Source organism: Talpa europaea, assembly GCF_964194135.1.
Source record: "Talpa europaea genome assembly, chromosome: 10".
In the NCBI taxonomy this organism is placed as follows: domain Eukaryota; kingdom Metazoa; phylum Chordata; class Mammalia; order Eulipotyphla; family Talpidae; genus Talpa; species Talpa europaea.
Window position 1 is genome coordinate 4,029,635 of NC_140077.1, and position 25,413 is coordinate 4,055,047.

Sequence of the window (25,413 nt, forward strand, 5' to 3'; positions counted from 1 at the left end):
GGGGGTGCTGCACACACGGTGCCACCCCTTGGGCAGGTGCGCCCGAGGCCTGGCACCCGCGCCCCGGTGTCGCGCCTTCTGTCGCGGGCGCCCGCGTCCCGGCGCCTTTTCCCGGACGCGGGACCTTCCGCGACGGACCGGCCCCTGTGAACGACCCCCGCATGCGGCGGCGCTCGGCGGCCCCTGGATGAAGGCGGCGCCTCCACGCAGGCCGGCGCGCGGGGGAAGGAGGCTCCGCCCGGCCCCGCCGGGCTCGGGCACCCCGAGTTGTCACGAAGGCGGGGCGGGGAGCTGCGCCCAGGGCCGCCCGCCGGCCGGCCGGGCGCGGGGCCGGGAGCAGTCGAGAGGGAGGCCTCCCGGCGCCTAGACGCGCCCGCCCGGAGTCCGCTCTGCCCGCGGCGCGTCTCTGTGGCCGCCCTGACTGCTGTCGGGGCGCCGGGCGGCATGAGCGCGGGCGGCGGGGGCGGCCCTGGGGGGGACGGCTTCGCCCCGTCGGCGCTGGGGACCCGAGAGCAGTGAGTGCGGCGCCGCCGGGACTCGGCGCTAGGAGGGATCGCGGCGTGGCCCCGGGGAGGTGGGGGCGCGCGGGGGGCGGCGTGGCCCCGGGGAGGTGGGGGGCGCCTGGGGGGCGGCGTGGCCCCGGGGAGGTGGGGGCGCGCGGGGGGCGGCGTGGCCCCGGGGAGGTGGGGGGCGCCTGGGGGGCGGCGGGAGCCCCGGGGAGGTGGGGGCGCGCGGGGTGCGGCGGGGGCCCCGGGGAGGTGGGGGGCGCCTGGGGACGCGCGGGGGCCCCGGGGAGGTGGGGGGCGCCTGGGGTGCGGGTGGGCGGCGGGCGTTGGGGGCGGCCTGAGAGGCGCGCGGGGGCCGGGGGCGCCTTGGCCGGGAGACGGCGGTGCCGCCTGGAGCCGAAGCCGGGGTTCTGGGGTGAGCCGGGGCGCGGGCGTGACTGCGGGACCTGGCGGGGCGAGCGCGGCCGGGATGCTGCGGAACCGCGGCGGCCCCTGGGAGGGTGAGAGCGGGGCTCGAACTCGGGGCGCGGCCCGCGCCGTCTCGGCCAGTCCCTGCGCGTGGCCGGCGGCCCGGGACAGCCGTGTCTCCTGGTGCTGGAGAGACGCGACGCCCGTGCGGGACGCAGGAATCCCGGGACACAGACTTACTTGTATTTTGCTGAGCTAAAATATAGTGTTTTTATGCGTTGGGTATAGTTTTCAGTGATTTTTACTTGTGTAAACTTACTCTCCTTGTCCTGGACTTTCTCCTGACACAGGGATGTTAAGAGATTGAGCTCTGTGGCCTGTGACACTAGCAGTGTTTTATTTACGCTTGCGTCGTAAATACCACTAATATATTAGAAACATTTAATTCATAACACTATTTAATTCAACATCTTGCTTTGCAACCGATTGTTTACGTAGCTGGGATGCTGTCTATGAGAGAGAGCTGCAGACTTTCCAAGAATACGGAGATGCAGGGGAAATCTGGTGAGTTAGAGGACAATAGTGGAATTATGATCCAGAGGCTGCGCGTGTTTCAAGTACTTGTCCCAAAGAGGGCCCGATAGCCTTGAGAACCTCGGGCTGATTTGAGCCGTGATGGGCAGATTTAAAGTGTCCTTCCCTCATCTTTCACTTAATGGCCCCCATTTAACACTGACCAGACTATTAGGAAGTTGCTTTCATGCTGTCATTGTTCTTTTCAGTAAATAACAAAACTTGGAGCCCACCACCATGTACAAGTATTAATACTACTGTACAGAAACAATAAGTAACAGACCTTACTTTTTCTGTTCTATTTTGGGGTGGGGGAGTGTTTTCTCTTAAATAACAGTAGAGATGAAGCTTAAACAGTCACAGGTAATTCTTATTTTCATGAAAACCTAATTGAGAATATTGAATAATCTGCTTAAAAGGAGTATCTTTGTAATCTTTGCTTATAGCTTTGTTATTTGATTAATTGATTCTGTTTCTAATAGGTTTGGAGAAGAGAGCATGAGTCGACTGATAAGGTGGATGCAAAAACAGAAGATTCCACTGGATGCATCCGTGCTTGATATTGGAACTGGAAACGGTGTTTTCCTGGTTGAACTTGTTGGTACTTTTAGTATTCATGTGTTAAGGCCAAGTTTTAAAGTCAAATTTTAAAAATCTTGCAGTCAAGGATACTAACCTTCTAAATCTAAAGTGTTAAAGCCATCATGCCGTTTCCTGGGAGAGGGCACATGGGGCAAAGGGAGACCGCGTGTATTGTGAGAAAGAACTGAGTGAGAAGCCAGGGTCTGAGTCCTCGTCTTAGCCCTTTGGCTATAGCCTTGACCTTAACCACGTTAGTTGTAGAAATTTATAGCTAGTCAGATTGAGAACATCCCTTGTATTCCTAGTTGTTGAGTTTTTCACTCATGGATGGGCGTTGAATTTGATCAGTTGCTCTCTGATCTCCTTTGAGATGATTTTTCCTCTTGAGTCTATTAATGTTAAATTGATTTACTTTTATTCGAAGAGGTCCTCAGTTGACATAAATGTCATTTAATTGACATGTTGAGATCATTTCTGTGATTATTCAGTGTTAAAATGAATTACCCTCCCTGAGGTAAATCAAGCTGGAGTGTGGTGATTCATCCACATTTTCCATGTATTGGATTTGACTTGGCAGTATTTTACTTCGAATTTGTATAGTGACAAGAGAGAGATTAGGGCCTCCCCTGGTGGCGCAGCAGTTGAGCACTGGGCTGCGAAGCTGCCCGCAGCCTCAGCAGCACCGGTTCGATGCCCAGATGCTCCCCGGCCACCGGAGGAGGGTCCCACATGGCACACAGACCTCTCCTGCCGCCCGCTGCTCCCCTCAGCAGTGTATTTCGTCACTCTGCCTGTTCTGTCTGGCTCTGGTGAATTCTGTCACCCTCCCGCGCTTCTGACTGTAACCTAGCGCTTGTATAAATAAATAAATAAATAAATAAATAAATAAATAAATAAATAAATAAATCTTTTTTAAAAAAAGAAAAAAGAAAGAAAAAAAAAGGAAAAGAAAAAAAAAGAGCGATTAGCCAGTAATTTCCTTTACTAGGAATTTTCATGTAAGGTTTTTGTATCAAGGTTATGCTGGTGTCTCTTATTTCTTCTTTGGGTGAAGTGTCTCTTTATTCTTTGGGAGAATTTGGGTAGATTGCCTTTGTTTCTTATTAAATGTTTGGAAGGATTCACGGGGACATGCTCTGGGTCCAGGTTTTTTTTTTTTTTTAGGGTTTGAGTCAGTTTTGTGTTTTTCAACAAATTTATTCAGCTACCTAAATTTCACATTTTATTGGCAGGAAGTTGTTTATAACTTCCTGTTAAACTTAAAAAATCACCATATTGTAAAAATAACTTTTTTGCATCTAGGTTTATGAATCTTAACACATGTAGAGATTAATGCAATCACATCACAATCAGAATGCAGAATAGATCCAGCCAGAAAACTTGCGTACTATCCTATGGAGCAACACCTTTTCTCTTAGTGGTCACTGATGTGTTCTCTGTCGCTGGTTTTGTGTTTTTGAGAATGGAATAATGCAGTATATAATAACTTTTTGAGAGTGCACCGTTCGCTCAGCGTAATGCTTTTGAGATTCATCCACATTTTGAGTATATCGCTAGTAATTCCCTTTTGTTGCTAAGCAGCATTCTGTTGTAAGGATAGATCACTGTCCATTTTCTTGTTGAAGGACATTTGGGTTATTACCAGTTATTGGCAGTTATGAATAAAGCTGCTGTAAACATTTATTTACATATATTTATGTGAATAGATGTTTAATATCCACTATAAATAGGTGTTTACATTTACTAGAAACTGCCAAGCCATTTTCCTGATTGGTTGTACCATTTTGGATTTGCATTTTACATACATGAGCAATATATGATGGTTCCACTTGTTCTGTATCTTTGCTGCACTTGGAATTGTCAATATTTTCCCATTTTAGCCTTTCTGAAATAGACCATAGTGGCATCTAGACATCGTGGTTTTAAACTATTTCTTTAGTGGCTTATTATGGTGATTGTCTTATATGCTGTGCGTATCTTCATTGGTCAAATTTCTGTTCAAGTCTTTCACTCATTTTTTTTTTTTTTAAGGCAAAAATGGATTTTTATTTTTTTTTTTTTTATAAATTTTATTGTTATATTCCCCATACAATTGCAGCCCCCCCATTCTGACCCCAATCCCTCCCCTCCCGCCCCCGCCCCCCTAAAAGTGTCTCTGGTTCATAGTTTTTTGTTGATTTTGATTTTCACTTTCTTATAGTTATTCATTTTCCTGGTCCCTTATTTAAGTTTTCTAGATTCCTGCTATGAGTGAGACCATCCGGTATTTTTCTTTTTCTTTTTGGCTTATTTCGCTGAGCATGATCCCTTCCAGCGCCATCCATGTTGCTGCAAATTGCATGTGTTTATCTTTTTTGAATGCTGAGTAATATTCCATGGTATATATGTACCACATCTTCTTGATCCAGTCATCTATTTTTGGGCATTTGGGTTGTTTCCAAAGCTTAGCTATTGTAAACAGTGCTGCTATAAACATAGGGATGCAGGTGTTCTTTGGAATTGATGTTTCTGTGTCCTTTGGGTAAATACCTAGGAGTGGAATTGCTGGATCCTATGGAAGCTCTATGTTTAGTAGGTCCAGAAATCTCCACACAGCTCTCCACAGTGGTTGGACCAGTTTGCACTCCCACCAACAGTGCAGAAGAGTTCCTTTTTCTCCACACCCTCGCCAGCATTTGTTGTTGCTAGTTTTTTTAATATGTGCCATTCTCACTGGTGTAAGATGGTATCTCATGGTAGTTTTGATTTGCATTTCCCTGATGGCAAGTGATGTTGAACATTTTTTCATATGCCTGTTGGCCATTTGCTTTCACTCATTTTTTTAATTGACTGTTTTGTTCTCTTACTGTTGAATTTGGAGAGTTCTTTATATATTTCTTATACAAATTTTTTCTTTGATAAGTGATTGCAGATGTTTTCTCTCAGTCTGTAACTTGTCTTTTTCATTTCTTTTTCGTTCTTCATTTTCAGGCCAAAAGTAAGAATTTAGATTATAGGTTAATGATTTCTATGAAATTCAGTTTATCGAGTTCTTTTATGTATTGTGATTTTGATGTCATATCTAATAACTCTTCCCCTAATCCTTTTTTTTCTACAGAAAATTTTATAGTTTTTTTTAGCATTTGAATTTATGATCCTTTTTGAATTAATTTTTGTGTAAGATAAGGTTTGGGTTGAGGGTTTTTTTGGTTGCATATAGATATCCATTTGTTTCGATATCATTTGTTGAAAAGACTATCCTTGATTGAATTGTCTTTTCACTTTTGTCAAAAATCAGTTCTCCTTATTTGTGTGGATCTATATATAGTGCTGTTTCAGTGGTGTCTGTGTCTATCCCTTTCCCAGTATCATGCTGTCTTGAGTAAAGTAGCTTTTTAGTAAATCTTGAAGTTGGGTAGTATCATTATTCTGACTTTAGTCTTCTATGTCAAGTGTTGTTTTATCTATTCTAGTTTCTTTGCTTTTCTAAATATTAAAATCATTTTATATATCTACAATTGGATTTATGCTGAGCATTTTATTGGAATTGCGCTAAATCTGTAATTTGAAGAGAATGGCTTTCCAATCCATGAATGTGATATGTTTCCTTCATTTATTTAGGTCTTCCTTAGCTTTTTTTTTTTTTTAAAGATTTATTTGTGCATACAAGAGCTGGGGCACAGGCCAGAGATGCAGGGGGCGGGGTGGTGGTGAGACGATTCCCCAGAGACAGAGCAGGGAACAGAACAGGCAGACTGACTGAAATACACTGCTGAGAGGAACAGCGGGCGAGACAGGAGAGGTCTGCCACACCATGTGGATATCTCTGTGGCCGGCAGGGATCGAACCGGCACTGCAGAGGCTGCGGACAGCTTCGCAGCGCTGTGCTCAACTGCCTGTGCCACCAAGGGAGGCCCAGTCTTCAGTTTTTTACCACTAAGTTTGAGGTTGTAGGATTTTTTAGATGCCCAGTTCCCTTCTCTTTTTCTAGATTGAATGTTGACTTTTGTAAAAAAAGAAAAAAAAGGATTTTGTATAATTTAATATAGGTATTGAATACCAGAAATGATCTGAATGATGTATATGTTACTTGTTATGTATATTTTTCTCATGAATATAATCATGAGGTTTTTCTTTAGATAGTGAATATGGTCACTATATTGGTTAATTTTCAGATATTGAACCAGCATTGCATTCCATTTCTGGAATAACAGGATCACAGAATAATTCTATTTATGTATTACTGAATTGTACTTGTTGTTACTTCAAATTTCTTTTTTTTTTTTTTTTTGCCTACCTCTGATTTTTATCTGACCTTTCATTTTTTTTCAAATTAATTTTTTTAAACACCTAACACGTATTTGTCTATGTGGTATGTAATGTATTTTTGTGATGTTAACAGCCATTGTTTATATTCGGTACTTTTTTCAAAGATCAACTTTATTTTCGATAAATTTTTATACTTTTTTGACTGGGTATATAATTTTAGATTGGCATTTTTTTTCATTGTCTTTTGGTCTTCATTTATGACTTATTGGCAGCTTCAGTCTTATTTTAGATCTTTTGAAGGTTATTTGTCCTCTTGTTCCCCCAGAAACACACATGCCATTGATTGATGCTTTTAAGATTTTTCTCTTTATGGTTTTTATCAGATATATTATACTTTGTGGTTTTCTCTGATGTAATCATGCCTGAGGTTTATAGTACTTCTTGAATCTGTGGTTTGGTTCTTTTTTGGGTCTTAGAAAATTCTTATCCATAGGCCATTTTCTCATCTGCTCTATTTTCATTTCCTCTTCATCCTATTATATATGTTAGATGTCAACTAATATCTAATACTAATACTCATTTCTGTGCTACATTTTCTCTTTTCCTGTTTTTAATTGTTCATCCTTTTATCATTCTTTGCTTAACCGGGGATATTTTCTTTTTTTTTTTTTTTTTAAATATTTATTTATTTGTTTGTTTGTTTATACAAGCACTTGGCACAGTCAGAAGCGCGGGAGGGTAAGAGAACCCACCAGAGCCAGAGCGGGGAGCAGAGCAGGCAGAGGGACCGAAGGACACTGCTGAGGGGAGCAGCGGGCGGCAGGAGAGGTCCGCGCGCCATGCGGGACCCTCCTCCGGTGGCCGGGGAGCAGCCGGGGATCGAACCGGCGCTGCAGAGGCTGCGGGCAGCCTCGCAACCCAGCGCTCAACCGCTGCGCCACCGGGGAGGCCCATTAACCGGGGATATTTTCTTTGGACCTTTCTTCTAGCTCTTTCTTTCTCTTACTCTTTCCTTCTCTCTCTCTCTCTCTCATTCACACACACACACACACACACACACACACACACACACTATTTGGCCTCCTGTGAACCTTTATCTAAAGTTTATACCCTTTGGTTTTTGGTCATTTATCATTTCCTTGAATGCTTATTTTTCACTGAGATTAGTGCCAGAAATTGAGTGTGATGGTATGGGAACAGGTTAGTGGATGGTAACCATTAGTGGATGGTATGGGAACAGGTTTAGTTTTGTTGCAAATACCCATTTAGTAAATGAAGAGCAGGAAGGGAAGTTCAGACTACACTGAACTTTGCTTTCTTCAGATTTCCTTTGAAGTTACCGTTAGCTTGATGAGTCTAAAAGTGTCCAGCATAGTTATGGTTTGGGAGCATGGACCAGAATCCATCATGCTATTGCCGCAGACCCCGCAATGCCCTCCATTGGTCTGTTTGACTAGTAAACAGCAGGGTTTGGAGCTTTTGTCTTAGAACTCTTAAGATCAGTGAGCTTTTCTTTTTTGATTCTTTGGGGATATTAATTTAACCTGCCCAACCTACCTCACCATTTTTTTGTACAGATCTGTTTGAATGTATGAAATATATTAAAATGAAAAATAAAAAAATATAAAAAATACTGTACAAATGTAAGGTGGTTAATAATCACTGGCTGTTGGAGAATTCCATAGTTTATCATGACACTAAAGGGAAATTTTTAAAATGAAGAACTTACTACTTACGCATTTAATTTATTTATATAACATTATTGTGTTAAGTAAAATTTATGACAGACTTATCTGTGAGTCAACATTGGAAGTTGAATGTAATGTTACATGTTTCTGCTTGAGGGCAGAAATGTTGTGCATATATTCTCATTTACCTTGAGAAAATGAGCTTCCTTTTGAAAAAGAAGTCAAATCTAAAAGCAAATGAGTTGTGACATTGTATAGTTAAACATTTAGTTTTTATTTAGGTTTTACAATAAAATTTAAACATTGTAGTTTATTGGGCAGAATATATAACTCCATCAATTAAAAAGTAAAACAGTCCTAGTCCTAAAGAAATATTATACTGCAGAGGCAAAACATTATATTAAAACTTCTTAAAGCTAAAATATAAAATTATTTCTCTGTCTCTAGGCAAAATTTGGTTTCTCTAATATTACTGGAATCGATTACTCTCCTTCTGCAATACAGCTTTCTGGAAATATTATAGAGAAAGAAGGTTTCTCTAACATTAAGTTGAAGGTAACTTATTTATAGTACTATAATTTTTTTTATAGTAAAAGTTACAAAGTTTAAATGTTTTTAAAGTATATTTTCTGACATCTTTTGAACTCAACTATAAATAATCCAAGTTGAAACATTTAAAAATAACTTAAAAATTGCAGTCTAGTCCCTTTGGGGAAGTGGTTTGCTCTTCTCGTGTGCAGGTGTTTCTCTGCACAAATAGCAGCCAACTTTGAATTAACTGTATCAAAAGACTGTAAATCCATGATGTGGTAGCATTTCACCAAAGATTAATTTTGTGTCCTATGAGGAGACGATTCCTCTTGCCATTTGTGCTTCTAGCCCAGGCTTCCCCACTGAGCCCTAGAATCATAAAAATCGCATATTCTTTGGTTCCACTTGGGGAGCCAGTCAGCTCTTGTCAGCCCAAAGTGAAACTCTTGCTTTCCTCGTAAATGTGTTTTGCCCACTCTTTTCATCTCTGTTCATTTTACCACTTGTGAATGACCCAATGGCTGCACAACCCAGAACCCAAGGAGCCACCCCTGGGCCTTCTCTCTCCTTTAATGTGACATCCAGTTCTGTTACTTTTGTCTTCAGAGTGTATCAGGAATGTGTCCCTTGATACCTTTACGTCTGCCCACCGAGTCCAAGCCACCATCTTTCTGGCTGGCGGCGGGCCCGAGTGGCTTCTTGATCGCCCTCCCCATTTCCACTCTTGCCACCCTGCTGTCGATGATGACAGGCCAGCAAGAGTGATCTTTTAAGATGTAAATCAATTCATTTCCTTCCTTGCCACAATCTTCTTCCCCATTGCAGAATGACATCTGAACACCCCCATGCCTCTAAGCCCCTTACTTCTTTTTTTTTTCCCCCTTTTTTCAGTAATTAATTTTTTACATCATTATTCATTTTTAAACAATATTTGCTTACCCCCACCCCCTGAGGTGTAGTCCCCATAGAGTTTCCTTCCCCAAGGCACCTGTGCACCATGACCTCAGTCCCCTGTGCTCCTCCCTCCCTCCCTCTGACCCCTCTCCCTCTTCCTCCCCTGCAGGATGTCTCTGATTTATAAATTGTCTGTTTTTGCTTTGTTGTGTTTTGTGCTGTTATTATTTTTTTTACACTGATGTCTTATATGGCTCCCCTAGATTCCTCCTATAAGTGAAACCATCCTATATTTTTAGTTTTCCTTCTGGCTTATTTCACTGAGCATAATTCGTTCTAGCTTTATCCACGTTACCGTGAAAGCAAAGCCCCTTACTTCTTACCACTTTCCCTCTTTATCACCAGAACTTCAGTCCTGCCATCTTTTTTTGTAAAATGTGTCAAACCTGTTCTTCTCCAGTCTTCATATTTATTGCTCTCTGTCTACCATATTCTTGCCCCATATTATTGCTTAAGGGATTCACTCTCATCATTTAGATTGCTTCTCAAATATCACCTTAGGCAGACCTTTCCTGCCTGGCTGGATGGCTTTTTCCAGAACATTTCTCTTCCTAGTCCTTCACTGCCTTCCTTATTCTGATTTTATTTTCTTCCTAGCACTTTATCTGAAATTGAGTGGTTAACATGTTTATTGTTTGTTTCTCCCTGTAGAAAATATAAGTTATGTTCTCATTTCTGTTTTGCTTACTGTTACAGTCCCAGGGCCTGTCAAGTTCCTGCATGTAATGTGTATTCCTTGAATAATTAAGTACTTTCATACAGGCATTTAGGATAGGATCTTCTCTAAATTTAGCTCTTAAGAGTATAGTCACTGTTTTGCTGCAGGTATAATGGGGGTGTGGGGGAGACCCACCTTCAAATGCAAATAAACATAAAATTCACAACTTTAAGTCAAACAGGTTAATTTTAGATAATAACCCATTTATGATTACTTGATTATTTACTTAATGTAAATAATTATGAGCTAATTACTTAGTTACTGTTTCAAAGTAGCTTTTCAGAATTAAGTCCATTGGTAAATTATTGTGGGAGGCCCATATTTTGGATATTTTGTGAAACTGAGGCAGATCACTGTTTCACATGCTTATAATGTATCAGTAACTTATTGAAAATGAATGATATTAACGTATACCTTTCAAAATCTAAAGTGCATGATATTGAGAAAGTTAGAAATATTGCCTTTCAAAGCAGTCATTTAGTTTCTTAAACTTTATGCCATTTAATATATTTGTGAGTTGCTGAGTCAAGGCAAAGAACTTTTGGTTTGTTGTTTACTTTAGGTCACACAACTAGTAGCAGCAGTAAAAATCCTCTTATTTCCCATGACTTGTTTGAGTTCTAGGTCATTTTAAAAAATGTCAAAATAAATGCTTTTTCATAAACGAGGTTTGTGAGTTCTGTTATGTGCTTTATTATTAAGCAGTACACCTGGCTTTGATTTGTTTCTAAATTTGTTGAGATTTGAAATGTGTAGGAAACACTGTCAGTTTCTCTAACTAATCCTAGCTTTAATGATCTTGGAATGAAGCACTTAAAGGTTTGCTGTAAAGTTGGAAATATGTTTATTATATGTAGAATACTATCATAAATAATGGACTCTTTTATCTATAACATTTTACAGATTATCATCACTTAAATTCAGTAAAGATTGTGTGTTAATTGTTCTTACATAGACATTGATTTTTAATATAGGTAGAAGACTTTTTGAATCTTTCTGCCAACCTGTCTGGATTTCATATTTGTATTGACAAAGGGACTTTTGATGCCATAAGCCTTAATCCTGACAATGCAATTGAGAAGAGGAAGCAATATGTGAAATCTCTCTCCAGGGTGTTGAAAGTGAAAGGCTTTTTTCTAATAACGTCATGTAATTGGACCAAGGAAGAGTTGCTAAATGAATTCAGTGAAGGTAAATAGCTGTATTTTGTTTAAATGTGTGCTTATCTCAGGCTTAATGTATTTAAGTAGGCTTTTTTCCCTTGGTATTTGAGTGTTTTTACCTTTTCTATTTGTGGGAATTGCTTGCTTTTCTTCTCTGTTAATGACCTTGGTAATACTTTCAACAGTATATGCAAAGAACAAAGAAATAACATTGATTGAGATTCAGAGCCTTTTTCAAAATTTTCCAAGAATTCTTGGGAGTTAAGTACTAAAATTTATGAGCCTGTAAAAATTAGGTTCTTTATTTAAGCCACATAGTCTATTATTTAGAAAACCAAGTGAAGCAAGCACATATATTATGCTTCAGACTTCAGTGCACAGAATTTACTGGGAATCAGAAGAGTAAGCAGGATTGTAAACGGAAGTATTACTTTGTAAAGTCTTTCATGATGTGATGGATTTGTTGTATGTCTTGCCTAGTAGACATTTAGATATTTAGGATTTGTCTTCTTGTTTTCAGTGCCTCTAGAACAACTGTTTTGAACATGGCACAGAAACAGGGTAGGGTCTCATAGTAGAAATACCACCCGTTAATTCTTGAGGAAATCTCTATGTTTTTCAAGATTTTGGTACCAAGACAGAATCCCTTTTTTTTTTTTAAAGATTTATTTATTTATGCATACAGGAACTGGGGTGAGGCCAGAGGTGTGGGGGGTGAGAGGATTCACCAGAGACAGAGCGGGGAACAGAACAGGCAGACTGAAATACACTGCTGAGGGGAGCAGCAGGTGAGACAGGAGAGTTCTGCGGCGCCATGTGGGTACCTCCCTGGCCAGCCGGGGATCGAGCTCATGCTGCAGAGACTGTGGACAGCTCCACAGTGCTGTGCTTAACCCATTGCGTCACCAGGGAGGCCCTAGAATCCATTTTTGCCCCACCAGCAAAGTATTATTAGTGCTCTGTGGACTGAATGGGGATCCTGTCAGGATTGAGGATCTGTAATCTGTACATAAGTATCTTAAGTTCTTCTGTAGACTGTCCCTTGCAGGTTTTGAAGAGTTTCTTACCTGCCCTTTATTCTTGCAGTACACTGGCATTTCTGAGAAGGTACCTTGAGAATCTACTACCAGATATTTGCTTATTTTTCCTTAGAATACTTTTTTAATTAGTATTACATTTTTTTGAAGATTTACTTTTATTTATTTATGCATATAAGAACTGGAGTATAGGCCAGAGGTGTGGGGGTGGGGTGGTGGTGGTGAGAGGATTCACCAGAGATAGAGTGGGGAGCAGATCAGGCAGATCTACTGAAATACACTGCTGAGGGGAGCAGCGGGGAGACAGGAGAGGTCTGCTGCACCATATGGGTCAGCTCCCTGGCTGGGATCGAACTCATGCTGTAGTGGCTGCGGATAGCTGCATGGTGCTGAGACTTAACCCCTTGTGCCAATGGGAAGGCCCTAGTATTACATTTTTTTTTTTTTAAAGATTTATTTATTTATTTATACAAGCACTGGGTACAGTCAGAAGCGCGGGAGAGTGAGAGAATTCACCAGAGTCAGAGCGGAGAGCAGAGCAGGCAGACTGACGAAGTACACTGCTGAGGGGAGCAGTGGGCAGCAGAGAGATCTGTGCGCCATGTGGGACCCTCACCCAGTGGCTGGAGATCGAACTGGCGCTGCAGAGGCTGCAGGCAGCTTAGCAACCCTGCGCTCAACCCCTGTACCACCAGGGAGGCCCCCTAGTATTATTTTTTAAAGGAGTGGGAAAAAGTTTGAGCATAGAATAATCATAAATGATACAGCACTTAATTTGTGGATAAATTTAGATCCTCAGTTGTCACAACCTAATAAGCAATGACTGTATAACCACAGTGTAGCCACTTCATCTCAAGTCTGTTTTCCTTTTGGTAATAAGGGGAAGGCAGTAGGAGGGAAGACCCCTCACACATGTCCTCTTGTGTGCTTTTGGTGACTGACAGGCTGTGTGATGGAAACTCTCAAGCGTTTGAGGCTTGAAATTTGAGCTTGTGGCTTCATTACTGTTACTCTGGAAAACAAGAATTCTGTGTGATTTATTGCCTTTTATTTCATGCCATTAATTTTATTATCTTCCATGTTAAATTGGTTTCCTTTAAAACTGTCAGAGGCCCCATATCAATAGTCTTTCCCTCTTCCTGAAGCTTGACAGTTTTAATAAATGCTCAAACTTACATTGTGTAGGGCAAGTTCCTTTCCTGCCTTTTAAATACAGGTGTTCTCTTTTACTCCTTGAACCACCAGACAAAACCATATTTGTCTGTCCGTGATAATGAGGAACAGACTTTAGCCTGCTAAAGAGTGCTTAGAAATGGGTCTGTGTCTGAGAACTACTGAGTAAAGTCTTTAATTTATGTTCCATTTTAGAACTTAATGCAGAATTTAAATAAGTGAAATATTACAACAGGAAATGTTAAAGAAATAATTATACATAATTGAAGACCTTACTTAGGCATGCGTTTTTCTGGAGCTGGTGTTTGGAATTAAGTCCAGGACACTAGCGGAACACCACCGCCACGCCCCGCTGCGAGGCCCTGTCGCTGGCTGCTCGTTTGGCTTCCATCGTGCCTTTTGCATAGAATAAAGCTCGCTCCACCAGCCTAAGGTTCTTTGCTTCTTTCCTTATTTAAAACATAAAGGTTCACAAAACTTGCAATGGATCTGGATTTTTCCTTTATAGCCTTATTTATCAAAACATGTTGTGTCATTTTTTTTTTCCCCCTTAAACCACACTGGCTGCTTTAAAAGTTACTAGTTTCTTGCTTTCCCAGACCTTTAATTAGTTCGCTTGGGTCGTTATTTTTCTTAAAAACTCTTTTTAAATATCATGATAAATATATAATAAATATAAATAGATAAATATATAAAGTATATAACCTTATCTGACGAGTAATTTACCGTTGGGCCATTTCTAAGTGTGCAGTGCAGTGTCCCTGAGCATACCTGGTGCAACCATCACCGCCCTCCATCTCCAGAAGTTTCCATCTATGAATCTGTGTTTATTTTCATGTTATTTAACCTCTGTATTAAGTGCTTTTATATGTGAGGTGTGATGTGGGTGGGGCTGCTGCACATAAAGCGTTCACACAACACTGGAACTGGGTAAGGGGCCAGCACAGTCTTGCTGCTGCTCCAGACTAGGTGGTGGCATAGGCTTAGGGGTCGCTGAGGAAGGATGACGAACAGGAAGCTCATCAGAAGGTGGAGAGAGATGGAAGCTTCTACCCTGCAATGTACTTGTGGCCTAGTCTGGTCCTTGGTCAATTTAAAGTGCTTGGGTTGTCTATAGGGCTAGACAAATGTAGACTTGACAAACTAAGTTTCATGAAACTTTGAGCTTGGAGTTTGAGCTTGGAGTCTCGTTTTATATAAAGGGTTTGGAAGTATAGTGACAACCTGGATTTCCTTACCTGTGGGTTTCAGTACCTAACCCAATCAAAGTATCTTAATTTTGTCTCACAGGCTTTGAACTTTTCGAAGAACTGCCAACACCTACTTTCAGCTTTGGAGGCCGATCTGGAAACAGTGTCGCAGCATTGGTTTTCCAAAAAATGTGAGACTTCACTGGGCAAATTCAGTTAGCTTTTTTAAGAAAGTCTACATCAAAGTCTACGTGTTACAGAAAATGCCAGTGCAAATAAATGCTTAGTAAGTACACAGGATGTACACGGTGAACAGATAGAATGGGCCGGTTAAAAATTGTGGACTTGTGAGTGGTTGGGTTTTAGAGCTCAACCAAGAAGAATTAAACATTTTCTTTTGTTTTTGAAATGTAAGTATTTTTCTTTTTGCTTAAAAAAATTTCCTGTAACTGCTGAACAGTTAAAACTTTAAAGCAGAAAGCATCTAGTCTTTACTTCGGTGCCTTGATAGAGTTTAATTGAAGATAGTTATTGATAAAGATCAGGCCAGATTATTCCAGGGTCAGAATAATAAGCTAAACGCTTTCTTAGTGTGTTTTATTAGATTATTCATGAACCATAATAAGAATATTTTGGTTTGAAGCATGGCTATTTAAGGGAAAGACTTAATACCTGAGAAAATCCCCTGGTCTTCATGTATATGATTAAACAAGACTGGGTGGATAGGAAATGGAAGAGAACTAAGAGATACTGAGATGTACTACAACTGCATTATGTTGTTTTATCTGATTAAGTCATGGAATCCTCCCAGTGTGTCATCTTGAGGTATGTGTTATTCTTGTGTCTGCACAGCTTGTACGGGATGGAGCCAGGATAATTCTCTGGTCTGACCTAAAAACCATCTGAAGCCCTTCCCCTGGCTTGCCTGCCTCCCAGGTGCTACTTACAGCTCTCTTTGAGGGACTAGGGCTGGTCCGGAGAGGTGCTGTGAGGGAGGCCGGGTGGTTATTTTTAGGAGCCCTGAAGCTCTTTTGTTAATGACAGTGTTGATTTGTGGACTGTGTGAAGAGTGAGTCATCCTTCGTGACTTTTCACCATCTCTCTACTTGTCTTAAAAGCCTTGCCTAATCAAGAACTGGGTTGTGTCATTCTGTGAAAGGGTGTTGTAAGTTATGTGTGTATATATGTCCTCAGGGATGTGGGGCAAAGATGGTCAAGTTAGGGACCAGTTAGCAAGAGAAACGGTTTATTAACATTTTTGAAAAGATCAGGTATATTACCATTGAATGCTATTTTGTATTTGGACTGATGTTTTAATATTGGAGTCAGAATAAGAGCTTTTTTTAAAAAAAATGATATGATTTTTATAGTTTTCAGTTTTTTGGGCCTGATGGGTTAAAAAAATACCAGAATTTGTGTTTTTTTGGCAAGTCTTACTCTAGAAATGAGTTAATCCAACATTGCATTGTTTTCTTGTCCAGGAATAGGGGTGAGGGTGGTTTGATTTATATCACCATTAATCAGTTGTTAAGATCACTGCCTTCCTTGCAGGAGATAACTGAAGACATTTACATAACTTTCAATATGATTTTCTCAAAAGTTTAATTTTTAAGATGTAAATAATGAGAAATGACTGCAAAATATATATGCTTTACAATTTTAAAAATGTGCTGTTTTATAAACTAGACATGGGATCTTAAATCCTAAGAACACGTAGTTTGATTTGTTGAGGAAATTTGGTGTTTGCTTTTTTCCCCACATTTTCTTTTATTTCAAATATAGTAATATGTACTCTCTTAGAGTTTTGAGTTAAGTATATGCTATTTGAGAACACCTGTCTAACAAAATTGACTTTCTGTATGACCAAGCTGAGATATTGGGCTTGGATCACTGCGAGCTGGGACTGCTCCTTTGGGTATGTTTGTTCCGCTTACAAAGATGAGGATTTCAAGGGGAATCATAGCGTCAGTGGTGACATTAGGAAAAGGGAGTTATCACCTCTTCATATCACTTTAATCCTGCAGGAAAAGCCTCTCAGAGGCTGAAATCAAAACAAATGAAGGCTCCCAAAATGCAAACAATAAATTAGTATTTTCAAACAATACCACACTGTAAAAGACAGGCTAGTCATTTCCCACATTGCTGAAAAAGCCATAAATACATTATTAAAGTTAGTTTTGTTAAATCATATGAATGTGTGGGTAGCTGAAAGAAATAATGCATTTATAAATGGGAGCAGTAAGTTATGTTGTGAATGCTGTGTTCTCTGGATAAGAAGTTGGAATTGTAGTTTTATTTCATCAAAAGACACTCTTATGTTGAGGAAACTTGTTTGAAATGCAAACGAGATTTCTCTGTGGAGCCTGCACAGAATTGTTGCTTTTCATTATGATGTTATTTCTGCATAACAGGCCACTTCTGTGTGTAGGAAGTGCGTGTGCAAGTCCAAAGGGATTTGAGGCCTGAATGGGCTGGTTACACCAATTAACAAATAGAAAGTTTTAGAACATTTTGTTTTAAGCCAGGTGCAAAAGTTGGAGTTGCTTTTGGGGCCTGGCACTTATGCATATGAGAATCAAACCTGACACTACCCTTGGCAGCTTGACTGAAGCCATTTAAAAAAAGTACAAACTGTCCTTGAATCATTTTTTCCTATTGTGGTAGCAGTGAGCTTGTCTTTCTTCTTCATCGGTCATATGCATGCAATTTTCTATTTATTTGGGGGTGGGGGGAGGGAAGTGAACGTATACAAAAGGTTCTTAGTCTTTGTGTGAATACTGTGTTTCAATTCATTTATTTTAAGATATCTAGGATACTATAATGCAGTACTGTATATGTTGGCCCAAATTCACGTTCATCCAGAGTAGAATAGAAACCTTAATTTTGAAGGAATCATCATTAGTAATTAAGTTCTATATGCCGTGGAGATACTTTTTTGCTTCAGTTGATATGCAGGGAAATAGAGTACCCCTACCTATGTTAGTGGACTTTGATTTATGTTCTCAGATGTGTGTGTGTGTGTGTGTGTGTGTGTGTTAGTTAGCCTACAGTGTGTGAGAAATGTGAAATGTGAAAACTCGGTTGCTGTCCAGGCCAGTGTTCTGCTGCTGTGGAGAGACCTGGGTTTGATTTCCGGCTTTTGGCTCCGTGGGCTGCAGTGTGTGCTCCAGGGACAGCTTTCTGCTTGGAGAGCAAGAGTCCAAGTGTCTTATGTCCCACTATAGTAACCTCTTTAGCTAATTGTGTGTGTGTGTGTGGGGGGGTGCTGATGGGCTCTGGAAGGACTCTTGTCTAATACACTTCACTTGAAGAAGGCTGCCCATGACCTAGAGTTCAACTGTGGGAGACGAGAAAGCTAGACTGAAGGACTGTTCCCTAGTGGGAAAAAATTAGGAAACCTTTATCAGTTTTTCAGGCAGGCAGGAAACAGAGATGTTCTTCGAAGAAGGGGAAGCACATGAGCATGTTTTATTAACAGTTAATGGAAGAAAATTAATGCTAATTTATTCTTCATACACACCATGCAATTTGTTAGAAAGGGAAAAGAATAGTTTGAAATTCTTTGGTCAATTGATGAATTCCTATGTTAGGGGCATAGAAATGAAACTCAACATTAAGCAGACAAATACCCAAGCCCACAGGCTACATAAATGCTGAATAAAACCAGCTCTACAATGGGCTCTGAAAAGCGAGGGGTAAGAAGCCTAATGAATGATTGAATATGACCTTAGCAAAATCCCTGGAGTGTTGTTGAAAGATCATTCATTTCCAGCTTAGATGTCAAGATGGGCTCCAGTAACCAGGAAAAAAAGAGAGCTTGAGCCGGTACTTACTGAGTTCTAAAAATCTTTACAACACAGAGCATTAGATTAATCATTAAAAGGGCTTCTCTAACAGAATTTTGAGCTGTCACGATGTGGACCTGGTGGTTTAGACCAAGGGAAACCAACTTTGAAAGATAGGAATAATTCCTGAGACATGAATGTGTCAATATCCTGCTTTTATAGAGTAGAACTTCAAAAACTGGGATGTAGAGACTGGCAGAATGTACTTTTGTCATGCTGATACTATTGTGAGGAAGACTTACAACCTGGGGATCAATTGTGCCTTAAAGTATTTGCAAATGACTGGCCTAGTTTATGAGAGGAAGACATAAAAAAAACAAAACCTACGGTTTTGTTTTAAGTGGCCCATCTGGAAGAAATGGTGAATTCTTCTGTGTTGTATTTTAAAATATGTATTGTTTTCTGTGCGTCAAGAGATGATGTGATTGAGTGAGCTTCACTGTGCAGGCTCTCAAGAAGCTTTTTAAGGAAAGCGAATCTAACATGTTGGTTTTGCCAAATACCTAAAAATTTACACATGTACCAGCAATTAGCATATACTGGATGTTATCTGAGGAGCCAAGAAAGAAATATGAAATGTTGTGCTCGAATCAGGGGGCCCGGGACTGTAGGCATCACTCCTCATTAGCATACCTCGGCTGGCAGGCAGTTCATCATCGGGTGGTAGCAGAGTGGAGCTGCTGGGAGGTGGCAGCTCCCTGGCTCTGCTTCCTTTAGCTTCATGGAGGGAAGAAGAGTCTAGAGCCGAATGTGGGCGAGAGTGGGCGCTGCCAGCCTCCTCTAACACGGAGATGTCAGGCTTTTGTTCCCATCTAATTTTAGTACATCCTGGCTAAAAAAAAATGTTAGGATAAAAAATGTTAGGATAATTTCCAACTGCGGAACTTCCAGGGGCGGGGCGCTGGGGGGAGAGTGGAGGAAAGAGCAGTTTACATCCCGTATCCGTCTGCCTTTCTTCAGCGGCATCTAGCCTCGCCGCTGGTTCTGCTGATGAGGTAAACGTGCAGGCTCCAAGTGCAGCGAGTGGGTTTCCTTCCATGTCCTCGCCGAGAAGCCTACTTGGACACTGAGTGGGGAAAATCATAATATACTGGACTGAATTAAGAGCTGAAAGCAAGTTTTGGCGAAAAAGGCCAGAGCTTGTATGTGAGAACTGCATGCTGTGTTATTGTAAATAGAAAGTTCAAGGTCCATTTCTGATTCATGAAGCTCCTTTTTATGCTCTTGTCTCAAATGAGAATATTTGTTGATTTTGAGAAGTACTCATCAGCAAGGCACACAAGTCAGCTGTTTATCTCCTCTGGACACCCTCACAGTTCTAGAAGGAATACTCTAATTCCAAAAATAGAGCCAGTTGGGTCAAATCATTGATAATAAAGCTGATTCAAGAGATGGGACACATTTCCATATGGATTTGTAGTTGGAAGTGGCAATTGTGGTTTTGTTTAGCTAAATAGTAATTAACTGGACTAAACTATGAGGGGAATTCCATATACTGGAGCTGTCGTTATGAAATAAGCTGTCTTTTCCCAAAGGTTTGTTTATTCAATTTGGTGAGCTGAAGTTTTCTCTTGGGTTGTCTGTATGATAAAGGCATTTTATAGCCAGAAGTAAGAGATCATTTTCTTATTAAGTTCTTTAGATTACTTCTTTGTGAGAAATGAAATAAGAGATTATTTGGGGAACTGGAAATTTATTTCAGATTCTTTCCTTTTAAGTAATAGATAACTTATGTTTAAGGTCTGTTAAGTAATACAATAAAATATCAAAGAGCAGTGATTTTTTTTTTTTAAAAAAAGCCAAATTTTGGGGGGGAAATGACTAGACTCTGGGCAAGTCTCTTTGCTTTCCTGGGCTTCAGTTTTTCTCTCAGTAAGACAGGGGCAGTTAGTGGGAGATGTTTCAAGTTTTTCTTGACCCCTGTCTTAGTCAAGTTGCGCTGCCATGATAAAATGCCGTGGGCTGGGGAGGGGACTTAACCAACAGAAATTTTTTCTCACAATCTCAAGGCTGGGAATTCCAAGATCAAGGAGCCGGCAAGGTAAGTCTGATTTTGAGGGTTCCCTTTGTTTGCAGGTAGCTGCCATTTCTCTCTGCACTCTCATGGCCTTGATGCCTGTGTGGGGGAAGAGAGTGCATGCAAGTTCTCTGGGGTCTGCTTTATCTAAGGGTGCTGATCCCATCACTTGTTCTACCTCAGGACCTCATCTGTCCCTGAGCACCTCCCAAAACCCCCCTTCAAATTATGTCACGTTGCAGGTTAGGGCCCCAACAAATGAATTGGGGAAGGTACAGATTTCTCCATAATAACTGCTGAAATTGATCTAAGATGCAAAGGTGTACAAAATAGGTTTCCACGGTATATGGGGAGTTTAAATACTCCATTAGCTAAGTATCAGTTGTTAGGTTACTTTATGGTTCTCTTAAACCAAAATATCTATCCATGTGTATGAAAATATATGCACATATAATAAAATATTTGAAACAATCATGAATATTTTTCAGTCTAAAGATGTCTTTGTGCATTCATTGATAAGCTTTGGATTTGTGTATTTTTTAAAAGATTTATTTATTTATGCATACAAGAACTGGAGTACAGGCCAGAGGTGTGGGGGGGGGGGTGAGAGGATTCACCAGAGACAGAGTGGGGAACAGAACAGGCAGATGGACTGAAATACACTGTGGAGGGGAGCAGCGGGCAAGTAAGGAGAGGTCTGCTGCACCATGTGGGTAGCTCCCTGGCCGGGGATCGAACTCGTGCTGCAGTGGCTGTGGATAGCTTCATAGGTTGCACCTTAAACCCTTGCGCCACCAGGGAGGCCCTGGATTTGCATATTGATTGTCTCTGATATATATATATATATTTTTTTTTTTTTTTATAGAGGCATGCTTTATTTATTTGTTTGCTGGTTTGTTTGTTTGTTTTTACATGCACTGGGTACAGTCAGAAGCGCGGGAGGGTGAGAGAATTCACCAGAGCCAGAGCGGGGAGCAGAGCAGGCAGAAGGTCCGAAGTGCACTGCTGAGGGGAGCAGCGGGCGGCAGGAGAGGTCTGCACGCCATGTGGGACCCTCCTCTGGTGGCCGGGGAGCAGCCGGGGATCGAACCGGCGCCGCAGAGGCCGCGCGCAGTTTCGCAACCCAGCGCTGAACCGCTGCGCCACCGGGGAGGCCCGTCTCTGATATATATTTGATGACTCATATTGTAGTCATTTGACCATAGAGATATTTTATCTAAGAAACTCAGACATTTATGTCAAACTTTATGTATAAAAAGATTGAGATCAAGATTGGGCCTGAGCAAAATTGTGTTAATCTGAAGGATCTTTCTGATTTGATTCTTCCCTGTCCCAAACACACACACACCTCTCTATTCGAATGCCCCGGGGCTGTGATAGTCCCGCTCTGCTACAGAGTCCCAGGCCTGGTTTAAGACATGCCCTCTTATGCCATGTTTCCTGTGCACAACTGTCAGTCTACCCTTTACCCGCTTATCCACCATAATGAGCTAAGATGTGTTCAAGTTGCTTGCAAAGTGCCTAATGTTTAGTAGTAGATATGTATTTAAAGTTGGTTTCCTTTGAGTACCTTTCTTGGAAGCAGTCTGATAGTGGTGGAGGGAGAAGTGGTTGTGTACGCTCTCACATCAGAGCGTTGCGACTGTTAAATGAGAAAAAGTATGCAGAGCACCTCGGCATGATTCCTAGTAATAACGTGCCCAGATCCGCTGCTCTGGGGCTGGTGGCGGGCGCTGCTAGGGCTCAGATCCATCGTGAGGCGCTGTATTCCTGGAGTGATCACGTGACCCAAGAGAGGAGTGGGAGGTAAATAAGAGGGAAAATCTGAAACAGGGGGACCTTTGAAAACTTCTTAAAAAGTCCTATCGTGTAGGTCCTTTTCCCATTGTCCCTGCCAGGGCTGGCCCTGAGACATTTTTTTATTTAGTTGCAAAATGAGGACCAGATAGGATGTCAGATTTTCATGAAATGTCCCTTGTGATGTGTTCAGCGAGCTCTATGAACACCCCTCAGATCTGAGATCCTTGTCTGTGTAAGTGGTGATTATTTATTAATAAACGCAGGTAAGATGTGGAAAGCATTAATGTGGGATGCACTTCAAGACAAATGGTCGAGAATGTCATGCCCCTTCCTTCCTTAGGCTTAGACGCCCAGGCATGATCTCCAGCATGATCTCCATCAAACAAGGGGGCTGAGCAAACCAGATGACCGCGCACTAGGCATTTGGGAGCCTCAAGTCTAATAAAAGCCGTTGAGTTGGATTTGGGTTTTCTGCTAGGCATTTAGGAAGCAGTGGGCTAAGATTTTTTTAATTCATTTCCACCCTGCATTTTCTAGATTTGATATTTTGATCAGTGAGTCGTGTTTATTTTCCTTGCTGTAAGCTAACAGTACCATCCACAGTGGCATTTTAAAGTTTGCTGTTGGGTAATACTTTAGTTTATCTGATTCACCCTTAGTTTATACTGGAACTCATAGTGTAGTGTGTGAAAGTGCGGTGAATCAGCTGTTTATGCTAGTCTAGAAAACATTCGGTTTTCAGACCCTTTCTTACTGCTGGTGAAGTGACTGTGGCGGTGCCTCAGCACCCCGGCGCTGTGCTCGGTGTAACTGCAGACATGCTAGCAGCGCCGTGTCACTTTCTCTCCTTAATCGCCAAGACTGAAGAAAGTTCCTCGGAGATGAGGTCACTGTGACATGATGTCCATTGTTAGGAGAGAACACAATCAAAGTGAAACAGCACAATGGTGGACTAGCCTGGGTTGAGCAAGGCTTTTTTGGGGGCCCTTGTGAGAGCTCAGAGGAGCCGTGTGTGAAGTCGCATTTAAAATAGCAAGTCAGGGCCTCCCCAGTGGCGCAGCGGTTGAGCGCTGGGTTGCGAAGCTGCCCGCGGCCTCTGCAGCGCCGGTTCGATCCCCGGCTGCTCCCCGGCCACCGGAGGAGGGTCCCACATGGTGCGCAGACCTCTCCTGCCACCCGCTGCTCCCCTCAGCAGTGTACTTTGGTCCTTCTGCCTGCTCTGCTCCCTGCTCTGGCTCTGGTGAATTCTCTCACCCTCCCGCGCTTCTGACTGTACCCAGTGCATGTACAAACAAACAAATAAATAAATAAAAATACATGCCTCTTTAAAAAAAAAAAAAAAAATAGCAAGTCAACTCCTCGTCCGGTCAGTTCTGTCCTCAGGTCCGTGGTGGGGTCTGCACACACACCAGAGGCAGGGCTCGTCCTTCTTAACACACTGGATAAAACTTTGCTTTTGGTTAATATATAAAATGGACAGACTGTGGAGGACAGTGAAGAAACTCACGGGTGAATGTGCAGGGCAGAAGTCCATTCTACACGGCATGCAACCGTGAGAGCCAGAGACTTATTTTCTCTTGGTATCTTAGATGCAAAGGATTCGGTCTGTAGAGTGGGTATTTAAACTCCGTGAAATCACAAACTATCCAGTTTCACAGTTTCCTGTCTGCCTAATGAAAATGAAATCCACTTGGTGTTATTTTTATGGGCAGAGGCGGGAGAGCAGTAGCTTTGAGCATATCACTAGGGATGAGTTAAAAATAGATTTTTCTTGAGGCAGTGACTTATATGGCAGATAGTTGACAGAGGGGAAAAATTAAGTTAAATTTTGGGCTTGTATCTCAAATACTTAATCTGAATTCCACTAAAGAATAGTTAAGAAAAAAAATTGAAATGGCTTTCATTGGAGGATGATAATATCAGTTTTTAGTCTAGGAGTGCAGTTGTATCTGGATTAAAGTCAACGTATAACAGAATAAAAATATTATACTTGCGATTAGCTATGATTTGGGTGGAGCGAACCAGGTTCGACCATGTTACCGTAAACTAATTCGCGTCTCCTTCACGAGGGTCAGAAATAGAGCAGGGAAAGGCCAGGCATTAAATGTGCTTTTGATCTTAGTATTAAAATAGTAAAATAGGTTTGATAAATTTTATGCCAGTAACTTTGCGCATGATAGTAAAAAGCCTTCATTGTACTAAATTTTGCTTACTTGCCATGCCTCATCTTTTCAATGTCTTTTCTCTGCTTGTGTTTTCTTGTAGCACTTAACACCAGTAGCTACTACTCCCTTTACAAAAAAAAAGCAATATCACATTGGAGTAAGTTTTAACTGTTGCTCTGTTCTTTGTAGCATGCTCTACCCAGAGCTCGTCCATCCAGTGAGTTGCAAGCGTGACATTTGCTGTGTTTTCAGCACCTGCCAACTTGGAAGCCAGGGTTTGTGCTCAGGACTTAGGCTTACAACCCACACTTTGTGGCGCACAATGCCGCCCCAGCTGGCATGCTTCGTGCCTCAATGGTGCTAGACGTTCAGTTACAAAGCTGTGCAGATTCACATGTGCTGATTTCAATAGGCATTCCCCTTCAAGCTGCTTTCAACTCTCATTTTGTATCAAAGGAGTTAGATTGGTATCATTAAATTCACCGCTCTGGTTATTTTTCAATGAAAATAAATGTGTTTTATTGAGTTCTTGAATCAAAAAGTAACCCAGGAACCTAAGTACCTCTTAAAAAGGTGTTATGTCTATGGATGTGAGTTACATAGATAGATAGATCTCTCTGTGTGTCTGTATGTATGTATATGTATACGTGTGTGTGTGTGTGTGTGTGTGTGTGTGTGTGTGTATCTGAGAGAAATCTCTGGAATCCCACTCAGAGCTGTAACACACTTTCCTCTGTGGAAAGGTCTCAGAACACAAGAACAGGAAGGAAAGGCAGAAGGATTAGTGTGTTACTATATGCCTTTATAGGTAGGGA

General features: G+C 41.5%; 1 protein-coding gene across 2 annotated transcripts; it reads left to right on the plus strand.

Moving 5' to 3' along the window:
• Window positions 1–444: 444 nt before the first annotated feature.
• On the plus strand, window positions 445–24,962 carry EEF1AKMT2 (EEF1A lysine methyltransferase 2; the record flags this gene model as incomplete). Of its 2 annotated transcripts, XM_084244875.1 has the most annotated exons (7): window positions 445–515; window positions 1,413–1,478; window positions 1,970–2,084; window positions 8,453–8,560; window positions 11,183–11,399; window positions 14,872–14,962; window positions 24,788–24,962. In XM_084244875.1, 7 exons carry the CDS (start codon window positions 445–447, stop codon window positions 24,960–24,962), a joined length of 843 nt encoding a protein of 280 aa, XP_084101001.1. The 2 variants fall into 2 exon arrangements, with proteins under 2 accessions (XP_084101001.1, XP_084101002.1); XM_084244876.1 differs by lacking the exons at window positions 445–515; window positions 1,413–1,478; window positions 24,788–24,962 and having other exon boundaries at window positions 2,032–2,088; window positions 14,872–14,966.
• Window positions 24,963–25,413: the final 451 nt, after the last annotated feature.